Below are 16,796 nucleotides of genomic sequence, written 5' to 3'. Positions count from 1 at the left end.
GTTTCCACCACCTCCCCCGGCAGCAAGTTCCAGGCACTCGCCACCCTCTGTGTAAAGAACTTGCCTCGCACATCCCCTCTAAACTTTGCCCCTCTCGTCTTAAACCTATGTCCCCTAGTAACTGACTCTGCCACCCTGGGAAAAAGCTTCTGACTATCCACTGTGTCCATGCCGCTCATAACTTTGTAAAAGTCTATCATGTCGCCCCTCCACCTACGTCGTTCCAGTGAAACCAATCCAAGTTTATGCAACCTCTACTCAAAGCTAATGCCCTCCAGACCAGGCAACATCCTGGTAAACCTCTTCTGTACCCTCTCCAAAGCCTCCACGTCCTTCTGGTAGTGTGGCGACTAGAATTGCACGCAATATTCGAAGTGTGGCCTAACTAAAGTTCTGTACAGCTGCAGCATGACTTGCCAATTTTTATACTCTATGCCCCGACCAATGAAGGCAAGCATGCCGTCTGCCTTCTTGACTACCTTATCCACCTGCGTTGCCAGTTTCAGTGACCTGTGGACCTGTACGCCCAGATCTCTCTGCCTGTCAATACTCCTAAGGGTTCTGCCCTTTACTGTATACTTCCCACCTGCATTCGACCTTCCAAAATGCATTACCTCACATTTATCCGGATTAAACTCAATCTTCCATTTCTCCGCCCAAGTCTCCAACCGATCTATATGCTGCTGTATCCTCTGACAATCCTCATCACTATCCGCAACTCCACCAACCTTTGTGTCATCCGCAAACTTACTAATCAGACCAGCTACATTTTCCTCCAAATCCTTTATATATACTAGAAAGAGCAAAGGTCCCAGCACTGATCCCTGCGGAATACCACTAGTCACATCCCTCCATTCAGAAAAGCACCCTTCCACTGCTACCCTCTGTGTTCAATGACTGAGCCAGTTCTATATCCATCTTGCCAGCTGACCTCTGATCCCGTGTGACTTCACCTTTTGTACCAGTCTGCCATGAGGGACCTTGTCAAAGGCTTTACTGAAGTCCATATAGATAACATCCACTGCCCTTCCTTCATCAATCATCTTTGTCACTTCCTCAAAAAACTCAATCAAATTAGTGAGACACGACCTCCCCTTCACAAAACCATGCTGCCTCTCACTAATAAGTTTGTTTGTTTCCAAATGGGAGTAAATCCTGTCCCGAAGAATCCTCTCCAATAATTTCCCTACCACTGACGTAGGGCTCACCTGCCTATAATTTCCTGGATTATTCTTGCTACCCTTCTTAAACAAAGGAACAACATTGGCTATTCCAGTCCTCTGGGACCTCACCTGTAGCCTATGAGGATGCAAAGATTTCTGTCAAGGCCCCAGCAATTTCTTCCCTTGCTTCCCTCAGTATTCTGGGGTAGATCCCATCAGGCCCTGGGGTCTTATCTACCTTAATGCTTTGCAAGACATGCAACACCTCCTCCTTTTCGATAATGAGATGACTGAGATCTACACTCCCTTCCCTCGGCTCATCATCCACCAAGTCCTTCTCTTTGGTGAATACTGATGCAAAGTACTCATTTAGTACCTCGCCCATTTCCTCTGGCTCCACACATAGATTCCCTTCTCTGTCCTTGAGTGGGCCAACCCTTTCCCTGGTTACCCTCTTGCTCTTTATATACGTATAAAAAGCCTTGGGATTTTCCTTAATCCTGTTTGCCAATGACTTTTCATGACCCCTTTTTAGCCCTCCTTCCTACTGTCTTTATATTCCTCAAGGGATTCGTCTGTTCCTAGCCTTCCAGCCCTTACGAATGCTTCCTTTTTCTTTTTGACTAGGCTCACAATATCCCGCGTTATCCAAGGTTCCCGAAACTTGCCAAACTTATCCTTCTTCCTCACCGGAACATGCTGGTCCTGGATTCTCATCAACTGACGTTTGAAAGACTCCCACATGTCAGATGTTGATTTACCCTCAAACAGCCGCCCCCAATCTAAATTCTTCAGTTCCTGTCTAATATTGTTATAATTAGCCTTCCCCCAATTTATCACCTTCACCCGAGGACTACTCTTATCCTTATCCACAAGTACCTTAAAACTTATGGAATTATGGTCATTGTTCCCGAAATGCTCCCCCACTGAAACTTCGACCACCTGGCTGGGCTCATTCCCCAATACCAGGTCCAGTACTGCCCCATCCCTAGTTGGACTATATACATATTGTTTCAAGAAGCCCTCCTGGATGCTCATCACAAATTCTGCCCCATCCAAGCCCCTAGCACTAAGTGAGTCCCAGTCAATATAGGGGAAGTTAAAATCACCCACCACTACAACCCTGTTACCTTTACATCTTTCCAAAATCTGCCTACATATCTGCTCCTCTACCTCCCGCTGGCTGTTGGGAGGCCTGTAGAAAACCCCCAACATCGTGACTGCACCCTTCCTATTCCTGAGCTCCCAAATTGCCTCGCTGCACGACCCCTCCGAGGTGTCCTCCCGCAGTACAGCTGTGATATTCTCCTTAACAAGTAATGCAGCTCCCCCACCCCTTTTACATCCCCCTCTATCCCGCCTGAAGCTTCTAAATCCTGGAACATTCAGCTGCCAATCTTGTCCTTCCCTCAACCAAGTCTCTGTAATAGCAACAACATCATATTTCCAAGTACTAATCCAAGCTCTAAGTTCATCTGCCTTACCTGTTATACTTCTCGCATTGAAACAAATGCACTTCAGACCACCAGTCCCACTGTGCTCCGCAACATCTTTCTGCCTGCTCTTCCTCTTAGTCTTACTGGCCTTATTTACTAGTTCCCCTTCATTTATTTCACTTGCTGTCCTACTGCTCTAGTTCTCACCGCCCCCCCCCCCCCCCCCCCAACTAGTTTAAACCCTCCCGAGTGACGCTAGCAAACCTCGCAGCCAGGATATTTGTGCCCCTCCAGTTTAGATGCAACCCGTCCTCCTTGTACAGGTCCCATCTGTCCCTGAAGAGATCCCAGTGGTCCAGATATCTGAAACCCTCCCTTCTACACCAGCTGTTCAGCCACGTGTTTAGCTGCACTATCTTCCTATTTCTAGCCTCACTGGCACGTGGCACAGGGAGTAATCCCGGGATTACAACCCTCGAGGTCCTGTCTTTTAACTTTCTACCTAACTCCCTAAACTCCCCCTGCAGGACCTCGTCACTCTTTCTGCCTATGTCATTGGTACTGATGTGTACCACAACCTCTGGCCGTTCACCCTCCCCTTCAGAATGCCCCCTGTCCGTTCAGAGACATCCTTGACCCTGGCACCAGGGAGGCAACATACCATCCTGGAGTCTCTTTCACGTCCACAGAAGCGTCTATCTGTGTCCCTGACAATAGAGTCCCCTATAACTATTGCTCTTCTGTGCTTTGTCCCTCCCTGCTGAACAACAGTGCCAGCTGTGGTGCCACTGCTCTGGCTGCTGCTGTTTTCCCCTGATAGGCCATCCCCCCCAACAGTATCCAAATCTGTATACTTGTTCAGGAGGGGGATAGCCACAGGGGATTCCTGCACTGACTGCCTGCCCCTTCTAGCGGTTACCCATCTATCTGCCTGCACCTTGGGTGTAACCACTTCTCTAAAGCTCCTGTCTATGACTCTTTCTGCCACCTGCATGCTCCTAAGTGCATCCAGTTGCCGCTCCAACCGATCCATGCGGTCTGTGAGGAGCTGCAACTGGGTACACTTCCTGCAGATTTAGTCGTCCGGAACGCTGGAAGCATCATGGACCTCCCACATCTCACAGGTGAAGCACTTGACCCCACTAACTGACATTTCTGGCACTAATTAATAAATTAATTTAAGATAAATAAATACTTATTAAATCCTTACTAAATTGTTATAATAACTATATGGTCCCTAGTGCTAGATTCCTACTATAAATATTAAATGCTAACTAAATAGAGCAATCTCCTCCCTCTGGTTTAGTTACTCTACTTATTCATTAATTAATTAGGGTTTTAATCAATTTTTATCAATGTTTTATTTTCAAATTCAGTAAAAAAAATTCCCTACCAGCCAATCACGTCACAGCTTTCCTGTGACTCACTTTCAGTTTTTTTTTACCAGAGGTAAGTTTTTTATACTTACCGGTCCGCAACTCCGCCCTCCGAGTCTTCTCCCAGTCAGCTGTGCTGTTGGAAGCTCTCGGCTCCCCTCACTGAGGACAGGTAGGAAATGAAAGGAGCTCCTCACTCCCTCCTTACCGAACTTCCTCAGTTACCAAACTTCCACTGTAGCACTCTAATGCAACCCAAGTCAACACTCCAATGCAAACAAAGTCAGCACTGTAAGATGGCTCACTTTATACTGACTGACTCTCGCCCCCTGAAAACTGGTTTAAGCCAATTCTCCAATTAACAAGGTGCAGCTGCAAGCAGAACTTGAGTGAACCCTGTTTAAAGCTGGTCTAAAACTCTCCACCTCCAACCCTAACAGCAACTGTTAAGTTGATCTGCTAAATAAAAGACATTAGATTTAAGATAAAATTAACCCTTAATTATCCTCAGTTACCAAACTTCCACTGTAGCACTCTAATACAACCCAAGTCAGCAATCCAGTGCAAAGTCATGAAATTTGCATTCACTGGAAAAGTTAATGTAGGTAGTGTCTAAAATATAAACAGTTTTTTATGTAGACGTGTTTAAAATCTGATTATGTAGACGTGTTTAAAATTAGTCTAGCAATAGTGCTACAGTTTGTTGAGGTGTACTTGTTGAATTCACATTTGCTGGGACTCCAGGCGCGTATCCATTGTCTCTCGAGATAAGGAGGCCCAAAAGAAGAAAGAAGAAAAGTTTGTCATGAAAAATCCTATGGAACATTGAGTAAATTAATGCTTTTATATGTTGTGTTACTACTAACTAGTATATTTGGTTGCAGCATTTCTTTGAAGGAATTGAAGCTCGTGTGGCACAGGGTATCAGGGAAGAGGAAGTGAGCTATCAGCTAGCCTTCAACAAGCAAGAGCTACGAAAGGTTATTAAAGAATATCCTGGAAAGGAAGTGAAAAAAGGACTGGACAACCTGTACAAAAAGGTGGACAAGCATCTCTGTGAGGAGGAAAACTTGCTGCAGGTATGTGTCAATGGAATGTCTAAACTTAAATCTGCTTCAACTTAAGTTTTTTCAAATTCATTCACAGAATGTGGAGATTGCTGGCTAGGCCAGCATTTATTGTTCATCCCTAATTGGCCTTGAAGGTAGCAGTGAGGCGCTTTCTTGAACCATTGCCATCTGTGTGGTGAAGGTACTCCCGTGATGCTGTTAGATAAGGAGTTCCAAATCGTTGACCGAATGACAATGAAGGAACGGCGATATATTTCCAAGTCGGGATGACGTGTGACTTGAAGGGAAACTCCGAAGTGGTAGTGTTCCCATGCACCTGTTGCTCTTGCCCTTCTAGGTGGTAGAGGTCATGGCTTTGAGAGGTGCTGTCCAAGAAGCCTTAGTGCATCTTGTAGATGGTATACATTGCAGCTACATTGCACTAGTATTGGAGGGAGTTTAAGATGGTAGATGGGATGCCGATCGAGCAGGCCTCTTTGTCCTGGATCGTGTTGAGCTTCTTGAATGTTTTTGGAGCTACATTCATCTAGGCAAGTGGACAGTATTCCATCACACTCCTGGTTTGTGTTTGGTGGATGATGAAAAAGTTTTGGGGAATCAGGTGTTGAGTCACTCACTGCAGAATATCCAGCCTCTGACCTGCTCTTGCAGCCACTGTATTTATGGGATCTGGTCCAGTTAACTTTCTGCTCAGTGGTGGTATCCAGGATGTTGCTGGTGGAGGAATTTGACTGTCATGGGGAGATGGTTAGATTTTCTCTTCTTGGTTCTGGTGATTGCCTGACACTTGTGCAAATGTTATTTGCACTTATTAGCAGAGAGGTAAGCAGTATTTGCTGATGTACTGAGTGATAATAAATGAATTGCATCACAAAAAGTGCAAAAGTTAAAACTTTTATGAGCATGAAACTCTCTGTTAAGTAATGGCTGAGTAGTCTCAAACTGAAGTTTAGTTTAACTTTTTGTATTTAACTTGAACTTTAAAAACTGTACAAGTACTTGTAATTTGGGCATGGCTCAAAATAGTGCATAAAAGTAGAGTATCTGCAGACGCACAGAGTGGTCGTCATTAACCGAATGTAAAAGTTGGGAATTTAGTGAAGATGGGAATACAGTTCAGGGGGAAGGAGGTTCTGCTTTTTGCCTCCAATACTTGTAGTGGTTAATGTTACTGGTAAATATTTATTTTACCTGTAACTTATACTAGATCAAGTAATTAGTTAAAAACGATAAGCTAAGTTGATCATATACGTAAATTTTAATTGAATAAATAAATAGTCTAATGGCAGTGCAGGTGGTGTGCTGCAGCTACAGCATTTTTTTTATTCTTTCATGGGCTGTGGGCATAACTGGTTAGGCCAGCATATATTGCCCATCCCTAATTGCCTTCTTGAACCACTGCAGTCCTTGTGGGGTGGGTACATCCACAGTGCTGTTAGGAAGAGGGTTCCAGGATTTTAACCCAGCAACAATGAAGGAATGGTGATATAGTTCCAAGTCAGGATGGTGTCTGACTTGGAGGGGAATTTGCAAGTGGTGGCGTTCCCATGCACCTGCTGCCCTTTTCCTTCTAGGGCAATATATGCACTGACACAGAACACAAAAGTCCAATTGTATCAAGCCTGTGTCCTCAGTACCTTGCTCTACGGCAGCGAGGCCTGGACAACGTACGTCAGCCAAGAGCGACGTCTCAGTTCATTCCATCTTCGCTGCCTCCGGAGAATCCTTGGTATCAGGTGGCAGGACCGTATCTCCAACACAGAAGTCCTCGAGGCGGCCAACATCCCCAGCATATACACCCTACTAAGCCAGCAGTGCCTAAGATGGCTTGGCCATGTGAGCCGCATGGAAGATGGCAGGATCCCCAAGGACACATTGTACAGCGAGCTCATCACTGGTACCAGACCCATCGGCCGTCTATGCCTCCGCTTTAAAGATGTCTGCAAACGCGACATGAAGTCCTGTGACATTGATCACAAGTCGTGGGAGTCAGTTGCCAGTGATCGCCGGAGCTGGCGGGCAGCCATAAAGGCGGGGCTAAAACGTGGCGAGTCAAAGAGACTTAGCAGTTGGCAGGAAAAAAGACAGAAGCGCAAGGGGAGAGCCAACTGTGTAACAGCCCCGACAACCAATCTTATCTGCAGCACCTGTGGAAGAGTCTGTCACTCTAGAATTGGCCTTTATAGCCACTCCAGGCGCTGCTTCACAAACCACTGACCACCTCTAGGCACTTACCCATTGTGTCTCGAGACAAGGAGGCCAAAGAAGAAGGTAGAGGTCGCAAGTCTGGAAGGTGCTGTGGAAGGACCCTGGGTGAGTTGCTGCAGTACGTCTTGTAGATAGTACTTACTGCTGCCACTGTGCGCCAGTGGTGGAGGGAATGAATGTTGAAGGCGATGGATGGGGTTCCAATCAAGCAGGCTGCTATGTCCTGGATGGTGTTAATCTTGAGTTATGTTGGAGCTGCACTCATCCAGGTGTTACGACTGACCGCTCCTGTCAAAGCCCCCAATCAAAAATATACGATTCTGATTGTGGTGGGACCAACACACTGTTAATTCAATCCCGTCGTTCCACAGATAGGCTAACATATCATTTAAAAACTTTCCAAATTAAAGAAAGACCCAACTGAATTGTACCATCTGTTAACCCCTGAATGAGGCTAACCAAACCAGGTGCCTATAAATCAACAAATTAACTCTTTAATTAGTTTAGTTTAGTGATACAGCACTGAAACGGGCCGTTCGGCCCACCGAGTCTGTGCCGACCATCAACCACCCATTTTATACTAATCCTACACTAATTCCACATTACTACCACATCCCCACCTGTCCCTATATTTCCCTACCACCTACCTATACTAGGGGAAATTTATAAAGGCCAATTAACCTATCAACCAGCAAGTCTTTGGCATGTGGGAGGAAACCGGAGCACCCGGAGGAAACCCACGCAGACACGGAATTAAATTCTTAAACAGTATGAACATTTAAAAATAGAAAAATTAGAGTCCTTGTAAATGTACAGTCCAATGTTGTTCGAAGTCCTCGCAGAATGTTGTTTGAAGTCGAGCGAATGTCAACAATTAGTGACTTGCAAACACTTTCAACAGAGTCAATCTGACTTTAGAGTTTTTGAGGGATAAAGTATTGTCACAGTCTAACTTCCCTTTCTTCAATTTAAATTACCAGAGATCTGTGTCTTGGCTTGACTTTTTAGAATTTCGAGAGATAATAATTAAACAGACAAAAATCCTATTTCCTTCAGTTTAAATGGTAGAGAGCTCTTTTTTCAGGTGTGTTCATCACGGCTGTGTCCTCTGTGTCTTCTGTCAGTTAGGACAAACTGTCTTACTAACTGCCAGTTCAAACTGAATTGTAACAAATGTATCTCATCAAGATCACTCCAAGTGGCTGTTTCCATGGTATCGAGAATACACCCTTTGAATCGCAGTATCCAAACGGCTGTTTCTAAGGCAATGAAAATGCACCTTCCTATAACTCCTAAGGCTTGCCGGCTCTTAAAGCAATACTGATCTCTTGCAAGCCTTAAAGGCAAACCGCATATTCTGAAAAAGAGCTACAGGACCATGACACAGACAAGTGGAGAGTATTCCATCACACTCCTGACTTGTGTTTGTAGCTGGTGGACAGGCAGTGAGGAGTCAGGAGGTGAGTTACCGCAGAATTCCCAGCCTCTGACCTGCTCTTGTAGCCACAGTACTTATATGGCTAGTTCAGTTTCTGGTCATTGGTAACCCTCAGGATGTTAGTGGGGGATTTAGCGATCGTAATGCCATTGAATGCTAAGGGACGAATGGTTGGATTCTCTTTTGTTTGAGATGGTCATTGCCTGGCACTTGTGTGGCGCAAATGTTACTGTTGTCCAGGTCTTGCTGCATATGGACATGGACTGCTTCAGTATCTGAGGAATCGCGAATGGTGCTGAACATTGTGCAATCATCAAACATTCTCACGTCTGACCTTATGATGGAGGGAAGGTCATTGATGAAGTAGCTGAAGATGGTTGGGCCTCAGACACTACATTGAGGAGCTCCTCCAGTGATGCCCTGGGACTGAGATGATTGACCTCAAACAACCACAACTATCTTCCTTTGTGCTGGGTATGGCTCCAAACAGTGGAGAGTTTTCCCCCTGATTCCCATTGACTGCAGTTTTGTTAGGGATCCTTGATGCCACACTCAGTCAAATGCGGCCTTGATGTCAAGGGCAGTTACTCTCGCCTCAACCCTTGAGTTCATGTAGGAGTTTGTGGAGAGCATTGTGATTCTGGAGAATCACATCTGATGTGTCTGCATCTCGAGGAACTTCAGCTCAGAGTAGTTGAGCTGGAGTCTGAGATGAAGGCATTGCAGAGCATCATGGAGAGAGACAGTTACCTGGGCAGTTTAATCCCTGAGGCAGTCACCCCCTTAAGTTAGGAAGTAATACAGGTCTGGTTAGTGGTCATGGACAGGAGGGTGCGAATGCAAGTCAGGCAGGTAAGGGGCAGTGTTGGAGGAGGCCTCGTCTTTTGTCCTTATCCAACAGTTATGAGGTTCTTGCTGTCTGTGTGGGTAAGGGCAAAGTCTACTGGGTAGATGAGCAAACTGACCAGGGCTCTGTTTTACAAGAGACTATTCAGGTGGGGGAGTGAAAAGGAATATGGTAGTGATAGGGGCCAGTATAGTCAGGGCGATAGATACTGTTCTCTGCAGCTGCAACCAGAAGTTGTAAAGTTTGTGTTGCCTGCGCAGTGCCAGGGTTAAGGACAATTTCTGGCAGCTGGAGAAGCACTTGGAGTGAGGGGGTATAATCCAGTTGTCGTAGTTCATGTAGGAACCAACAACATATGAGGAATACGGTTCTGCTGAGCGAGTTTGAGGAGCTAGGATCCAAATTAATAAGCAGAATTCCAAAGGTAATAATCTCTGGATTACTACCGGAGCCACGTGCAAATTGGAATAGGGTCAAACAGATCAGAGAGTTGAATGCGTGGTTGAAAGAGTGGTGTGGGAGACCGAAGTTTTGATTCAAGGGGCACAGGCACCAGTGTAGAGCTTTTTTAATGTTTTTATTCTACCCTCAGTCTAGTATATGTATGTGGGGGATGGAGGTAGCTGGATGAAGAGAAAAGAATCAAAAAAACTATAAACCAAATACAAACCTTTATAAAAATTGTATTTTAGAATATGGAAAATGGCTTTGCCCATTGATACATTGGTGAAATATTGGATTGCAGCTTGTGCAAAGAATTTTTTTTGTTAATTCTGATTTTTCTTTTCTCAAAGGTTATGTGGCATTCCATGCAGGATGAGTTCATTCGTCAGTATAAACACTTCGAGGGACTGATAGCACGCTGTTATCCTGGCTCTGGGATTATTATGGAGTTCACCATTCAGGATATTCTAGAGTATTTCTCTAGTATTGCTCAGTCTCACTGAAAAATAATATAATCTGTCAGGCACATTCTTAAGTGCAATCGTCACAAAATGTTCTTTGCCTCATCCTGTAAAAGCTCCTTATGGAAGGAATTGTCATTTAATGTTGGCTTAACATTACCTATATATAAGAACATAGATACTCATCTAAGTAGGCTAAAGCTGAAAAGCTGTTGGTTCTTCTGACACTGCCTTTAACTAACCTACATGTACATCTGACAGTATGTTCAATTAGGGATGCATGATGCTGTGACTTGTTATTTCATATTGGGGAAGAGTTTCAGGTTAGAAAGGTTTTGATGCAACATGCTTGCAATTTTGTACTTGTAGCTATAAGGATTGATAGTATTCTTTAAAAAAAGATAGCCTTTGGCTCCAACTTAATAACTAGCAGCATCTTGGTGTTAGATATTTCATCACAATTTCTGAGCAATGGGAGATCTATGACCATTAGTGTTTGTTTTGTAGTATAGTTTTTGGAAAGGTTCATAGATGTTGAAAAATGCTGAGCCTAAGGTGTTTCCAAAGGAAGCTTTTTTTAAAAAAGAAAGCCACTTCTAAATCCATAATTTTACTATCTCCAATATAAATTGTGACCATATTAGAGAATAATGCAAGAAGTGCTGCTGATGTACTTATATTTAACATTAAAAATAGTCTACTGTTATTTCAAAATTGCTTGATTCAGATTATCTCTGTTCTTGTTTGCACTAAATTCTCACTGTGTAATTTCCATTGATTCAAATTATTGGATAATTCAATATTTTTAGTACAATAAGATTATTTTGAATTATCAGTATACAAAACCAAGATCATTCAAGTTACTCATGTTCATCTTGGTTATCAAGTCAGTCAAAAAGTGCAACTCCCAGCACTTTCACTCTTTAAAAAAAAATTAATATTCTACTTGTTGATTTAATGTTAAATTGATAGGTTGCATTCATTACTAAATCCATATAATGGACATCAAGAATCTAGTTGGACAGGGAAGATTGTGCCCTTTCATTCAGTAGCAGTGACCTCATCAAAAAAAAATAATTGCTTCAGATAATCAGTGTCATTTGTTGAAATCATATGCACTGCATTAATTCCCTTCCAGAGTCAATTTTAATATTAGGCAGTGTTTTTCTTTGCTGTCCATTGTCCTGACTGGGTGGGGTATAAGGGATTACAAAATACTAAACAGATGGAATAATTTGGTCAGTTCTTGAGCAGGCTAATGAATACATTTTAATTTTTCAATCAACCACATTACTTCCGCTCTATGATAATGCCAGTGATGACACTGGCCAGGCTTTTTCAGTAGAATGTTTGTCCTGTGAGCTAAACTGAGCTATAACTTTAAAGTACAAGTTTTACTGCTGTCTTTGTAAATTTCTTTCATCAGTCGTATTGAAAACTTTAACCCACATTACAAAATAATTTCAGATAATATCCAGCATGTTATTTTATTCAGCATAAAATAAAGATATAAAAGACACATGCTAATTTACTTTTTACTCAAGTGTATGTGGAAGAAGGGACATTAATGTGTGTCAGTTCAGAAATTGCAAATTGAGCATGTAGAACACCAAAGGCAATTGAGAGCAATATTTTGTGAAGCACACTACCATCCTCAAGAAACATCTTTGTTGAAGTATTTAATATAATTAGAAATGCTTAAACACAGATTTTGGAATACTTACAGAATTTCTTCAATAAATACAGTCCACCTAAAATAAATTTAAAATATAGGATCTAGAATGGCAGAGAAATGAGGCATAGTGCTCTTCAGAAAATGTATCTTTAATTTTACACATCTGGTTCCCACTAACTTGAGTAGAATGAGACATTATTTATTTTATAGTACAGTGCAGCATGGGGCAAACTACTCTAGAAAATCAAAATTATTTGACACTAGAAATGCAGATAGCACTGATGTACTCACACAATAGTCTGCAAGTTTCCTAACTTTGATTTTGATATTCCCAAATTAGAAATGCAGCAAAGTTACTCATTTTGACTGATATTCATCTAACACTTGGGTTACTTTGTGATATATATAGTAGCATGTGCATTAATTCTTAATAAACACTAATCATGACTGTACAAAATTTACTAAAAGAGGTGTTCTTATGCATTATTATGAAAGTGAGTGAATAAGGCTTTTAAGTAACTACAGACATTAACAATAGTATTGCTCAATTCAATGTTAAGACTGCACTAAAAAGGGAGTTCCTTAATCATAATGAACTGACTGAAGTAATGATTATTGCAGCAGGCAGTAATCAGTACTTCAGTTTGTTTATTATAATTGAGCAATTCCCTTTTTAGTGAAAAAATGATAAGCTTGTCTCCTAACCTATAGAATTTTCTTTCAATATCATAATGTGTGTCTTTGGAGGGGCTAACAAGTGACCAGGAGATGTTTCAGTATAGGTTATGAATGAATTCTGATGAAGTCTGAATTGATTTTTGATCACATTAACTTAAAATAACTTGCTATACATGTTGTATCCAGGCAGCACCTTTGTTTTGCAAGCATATGAATGGAACTGCATGGTTATTGAATGTTAGTAAAGGAAGATTTATGTATTTAACTCCAATCTGTTCAATAATGTAAGGACACCACATACCTGTCTGAAAATGTTCATGTTTATTTGCATTATGTCTATAAATGTAAATAAGCTTATTAGCATTGAAGGAGACATCAGAATATTTACATTCACTAAGGTGTGTACAGTGCTGTCACTGCAAGTACCTACTGATGATGTTGAGTGTGCTTTATGGCATAAAGCACATTTTAAATTTTGTATTAAATGTTACTCTGGAAAATTACTGTTGGTGCAAAATCCTAATGTGTCTGAGCTCTAGAGATTGCTATTGATATCTTAATTTACCGTCTGACTTGGATCATGCTGTCAATGTCTACAACGGGGATTTGTCACTTGCTTTGTAAACAGTAAAATTCTATGAAGAAACTGAGCAATTATTGATGGCCTCATAACAATGTATCGCTGCATTTAAAACACTAAATAAAAGACAATGAACTTCATATTCGTGTTAATTTTAGCCTGTGTTTTACTCCATTGTTCTTAATACACCCGTGCAGAAGGGAACATATATATGGAATAGAAATAGAAAATGCTGGAAATGTTCAGGAGAGTAGTCAGCATCTGTGGAAAGAACACAGATAAGTCAACTTTTCAGATACAGACCCTTGTCAAAACTGAAATGTTCACTTGCCTGTTCTCTCAACAAATGCTGACTGATCATCTGGGTTTTTCCAGAATTTTCTGCTTTTCCAATTTGCCAGGATTAGAACCGATACTTAGAATAAAAAACTTGAAACCTCAACAGCCTATGCGATAGTGGATCCAATCTTGGAGTTCTGTTATATATTTACATTGTTGAGTTGCTACCAAAGATGGTTTTGAAGTTGGCAGAAAATCAACGTTGTAAATGAAGTGATGCTTACCAGAGTTGATTTAGGTTGGAGCCTCTGATGGCAACGTAGATTCAAATCTGCTGCCATGTTTTGTACATGAGCGTCTTTTTTTGCTTCACTGCTGGAGAATTTGACTGGCGATATGAAAGGGGAGGATTTTGCAATGTTGGCTGATTTGAGGGATATATTGAAGAAGCACTTATTAATATCTTTATATGATTTGTCAATTTGTTATAGCCATTAAAAGAACTATGTAACTAAATCTGTGATTACATATTTGGCTTGATTTAAAGTTTTTTTTATTATAAGGATATGGAATGCTCCACCAACAACAGTGTGGAAGTGTAACCCATAATAACTCCCAAGGGAATTGGATAATTTTTTTTTTAATTGTTTATAGAATCATAGAATGGTTACAGCACAGAAGGAGCCATTTGGTTTGGCCTGTCTGTGCCACTCTCTAAGAGCTACTGAGCTAGTCCCACAAACCTGCCTTTTCCCAGTAGCCCTGCATTTTTTTTTCCACTTCAGGCAATTGTCCAATTCTCTTTTGAAAACCATGATTGAATCTGTCTCACCACACTCTCAGGCAGTTCATTCCAGATCCTAGCCATTCGCTGCGTAAAAAAACAAAATTCCTCATGTCGCCTCTGGTTCTTTTGCCAATCACCTTAAATTGGTGTCTTCTGGTTCTTGAGCCTTCCACCAACAGTTTCTCTCTATCAACGCTGTCCAGACCACTCATGATTTCGAACACCTTTATCAAATCTTCTCTGGATCTTCCTGTCTCGAAAGGGAACAGCCTCAGCTTTGCCAATCGATCCATGTAGCTGAAGTCCGCAATCCCCGGGACCATTCTCATAAATCTTTACTGCACCCCCTCCAATGCCTTCACATCCTTCCTAAAGTGTAGTGGCCAGAGTTGGACACACTACTCCAGTTGAGGCCGAACCAGTGTTTTATGAAGGTTCACCATAACTTGCTTGCTTTTGTACTCTATGTCCCTATTTATAAAACCCTTGGATCCCATATGTCTTCTTAACCACTTCCTGAACCTGCACATACACCCCCAGATTCTTCTGCTCCTGCACCCCCTTTAGAGTTATATCCTTTATTTTATATTACCTTTTCTTATTCTTCCTATAAAAATGTATCAGTTCGCACTTCTCTGCATTAAATTTCATCTGCCACGTGTTCACAGTTCACAATACTTCCAAATTTTGTCATATGCAAATTTTGTAATAGTGCCCTGCACACCCAAGTCTAATAAAAAAAATATGGGGAAAAGGACAGGAGAGTGTGATAGTGAATGGTAGTTCCCTGAGAGCTGGTACATGCATGATGAGCCATATGGCCTCCATTAGTGTAAAATATTACGATTCTCCCATTCAAAATACATAGCTGTGACTTAACTGATTCCTGGGTTGCACCCTTCACTACCCCATCCAGATGTCCTCCATATATTCACACTTTGTGAAGAACTTGCTGCCATCATTACTTTTTGTAGCTTGAATTTGTGCTCACCTATTTTACTATTTAATTTGAAGCAGTTTTCCTGTTTTTTTTTTTTATGTACCACTTACTATTTTATATAGCTCAATAAAATTGTCCTTATCGTCTCAATGCTCAGTGGTAATAGTCACTTCTGATTCTGGATTCAAGGCCCACTCCAGAAACTTGAGCACAAAACCTTGGCTGATATTTGAGCACAAAAACTTGGCAGTATTGAGGGATTGCTATACAAAGAACAAAGAAAATTACAGCACAGGAACAGGCCCTTCGGCCCTCCAAGCCTGCGCCGATCCAGATCCTCTATCTAAACATGTCGCCTATTTTCTAAGGGTCTGTATCTCTTTGCTTCCTGCCCATTCATGTATCTGTCTAGATACATCTTAAAAGACGCTATCGTGCTCGCGTCTACCACCTCCGCTGGCAACGGGTTCCAGGCACCCACCACCCTCTGCGTAAAGAACTTTCCATGCATATCCCCCCTAAACTTTTCCCCTCTCACTTTGAACTCGTGACCCCTAGTAATTGAATCCCCCACTCTGGGGAAAAAGCTTCTTGCTATCCACCCTGTCTATACCCCTCATGATTTTGTACACCTCAATCAGGTCCCCCCTCAACCTCCGTCTTTCTAATGAAAATAATCCTAATCTACTCAACCTCTCTTCATAGCTAGCGCCCTCCATACCAGGCAACATCCTGGTGAACCTCCTCTGCACCCTCTCCAAAGCATCTACATCCTTTTGGTAATGTGGCGACCAGAACTGCTCGCAGTATTCCAAATGTGGCCGAACCAAAGTCCTATACAACTGTAACATGACCTGCCAACTCTTGTACTCAATACCCCGTCCGATGAAGGAAAGCATGCCGTATGCCTTCTTGACCACTCTATTGACCTGTGTTGCCACCTTCAGGGAACAATGGACCTGAACACCCAAATCTCTCTGTACATCAATTTTCCCCAGGACTTTTCCATTTACTGTATAATTCACTCTTGAATTGGATCTTCCAAAATGCATCACCTCGCATTTGCCCTGATTGAACTCCATCTGCCATTTCTTTGCCCAACTCTCCAATCTATTTATATTCTGCTGTATTCTCTGACAGTCCCCTTCACTATCTGCTACTCCACCAATCTTAGTGTCGTCTGCAAACTTGCTAATCAGACCACCTATACTTTCCTCCAAATCATTTATGTATATCACAAACAACAGTGGTCCCAGCACGGATCCCTGTGGAACACCACTGGTCAAACGTCTCCATTTTAAGAAACTCAAAACTGTGGAGATGCTGTCTTTTGGATGAGATCTTAAACTAAGGCCCCATCTGCCCTCTCCGGTGGATATAAAAGATCCCATGACACTCTTTCAAAGAAGAATTA

At 42.1% G+C, this 16,796-nt stretch overlaps 1 protein-coding gene across 4 annotated transcripts in view; it reads left to right on the top strand.

Moving 5' to 3' along the window:
- The window catches only part of exoc1 (exocyst complex component 1), a 118,120-nt gene extending 104,604 nt beyond the window's left edge, over nt 1-13,516 (top strand). For all 4 annotated transcript variants that reach the window (XM_068035068.1, XM_068035077.1, XM_068035046.1 and 1 more), the window contains 2 exons: nt 4,860-5,054; nt 10,333-13,516. In XM_068035068.1, the coding sequence (XP_067891169.1) occupies nt 4,860-5,054; nt 10,333-10,485 (348 nt within the window). In that variant the 3' untranslated portion in view covers nt 10,486-13,516. The remainder of the gene's footprint in view (nt 1-4,859; nt 5,055-10,332) is intronic.
- The last annotated feature ends 3,280 nt before the right edge of the window (nt 13,517-16,796 follow it).

Source organism: Heterodontus francisci, chromosome 1, assembly GCF_036365525.1.
Source record: "Heterodontus francisci isolate sHetFra1 chromosome 1, sHetFra1.hap1, whole genome shotgun sequence".
NCBI classification, from domain to species: domain Eukaryota; kingdom Metazoa; phylum Chordata; class Chondrichthyes; order Heterodontiformes; family Heterodontidae; genus Heterodontus; species Heterodontus francisci.
The sequence above is the reverse complement of the archived record's forward strand: the minus strand, read 5'-3'. Positions and strand labels throughout refer to the sequence as shown.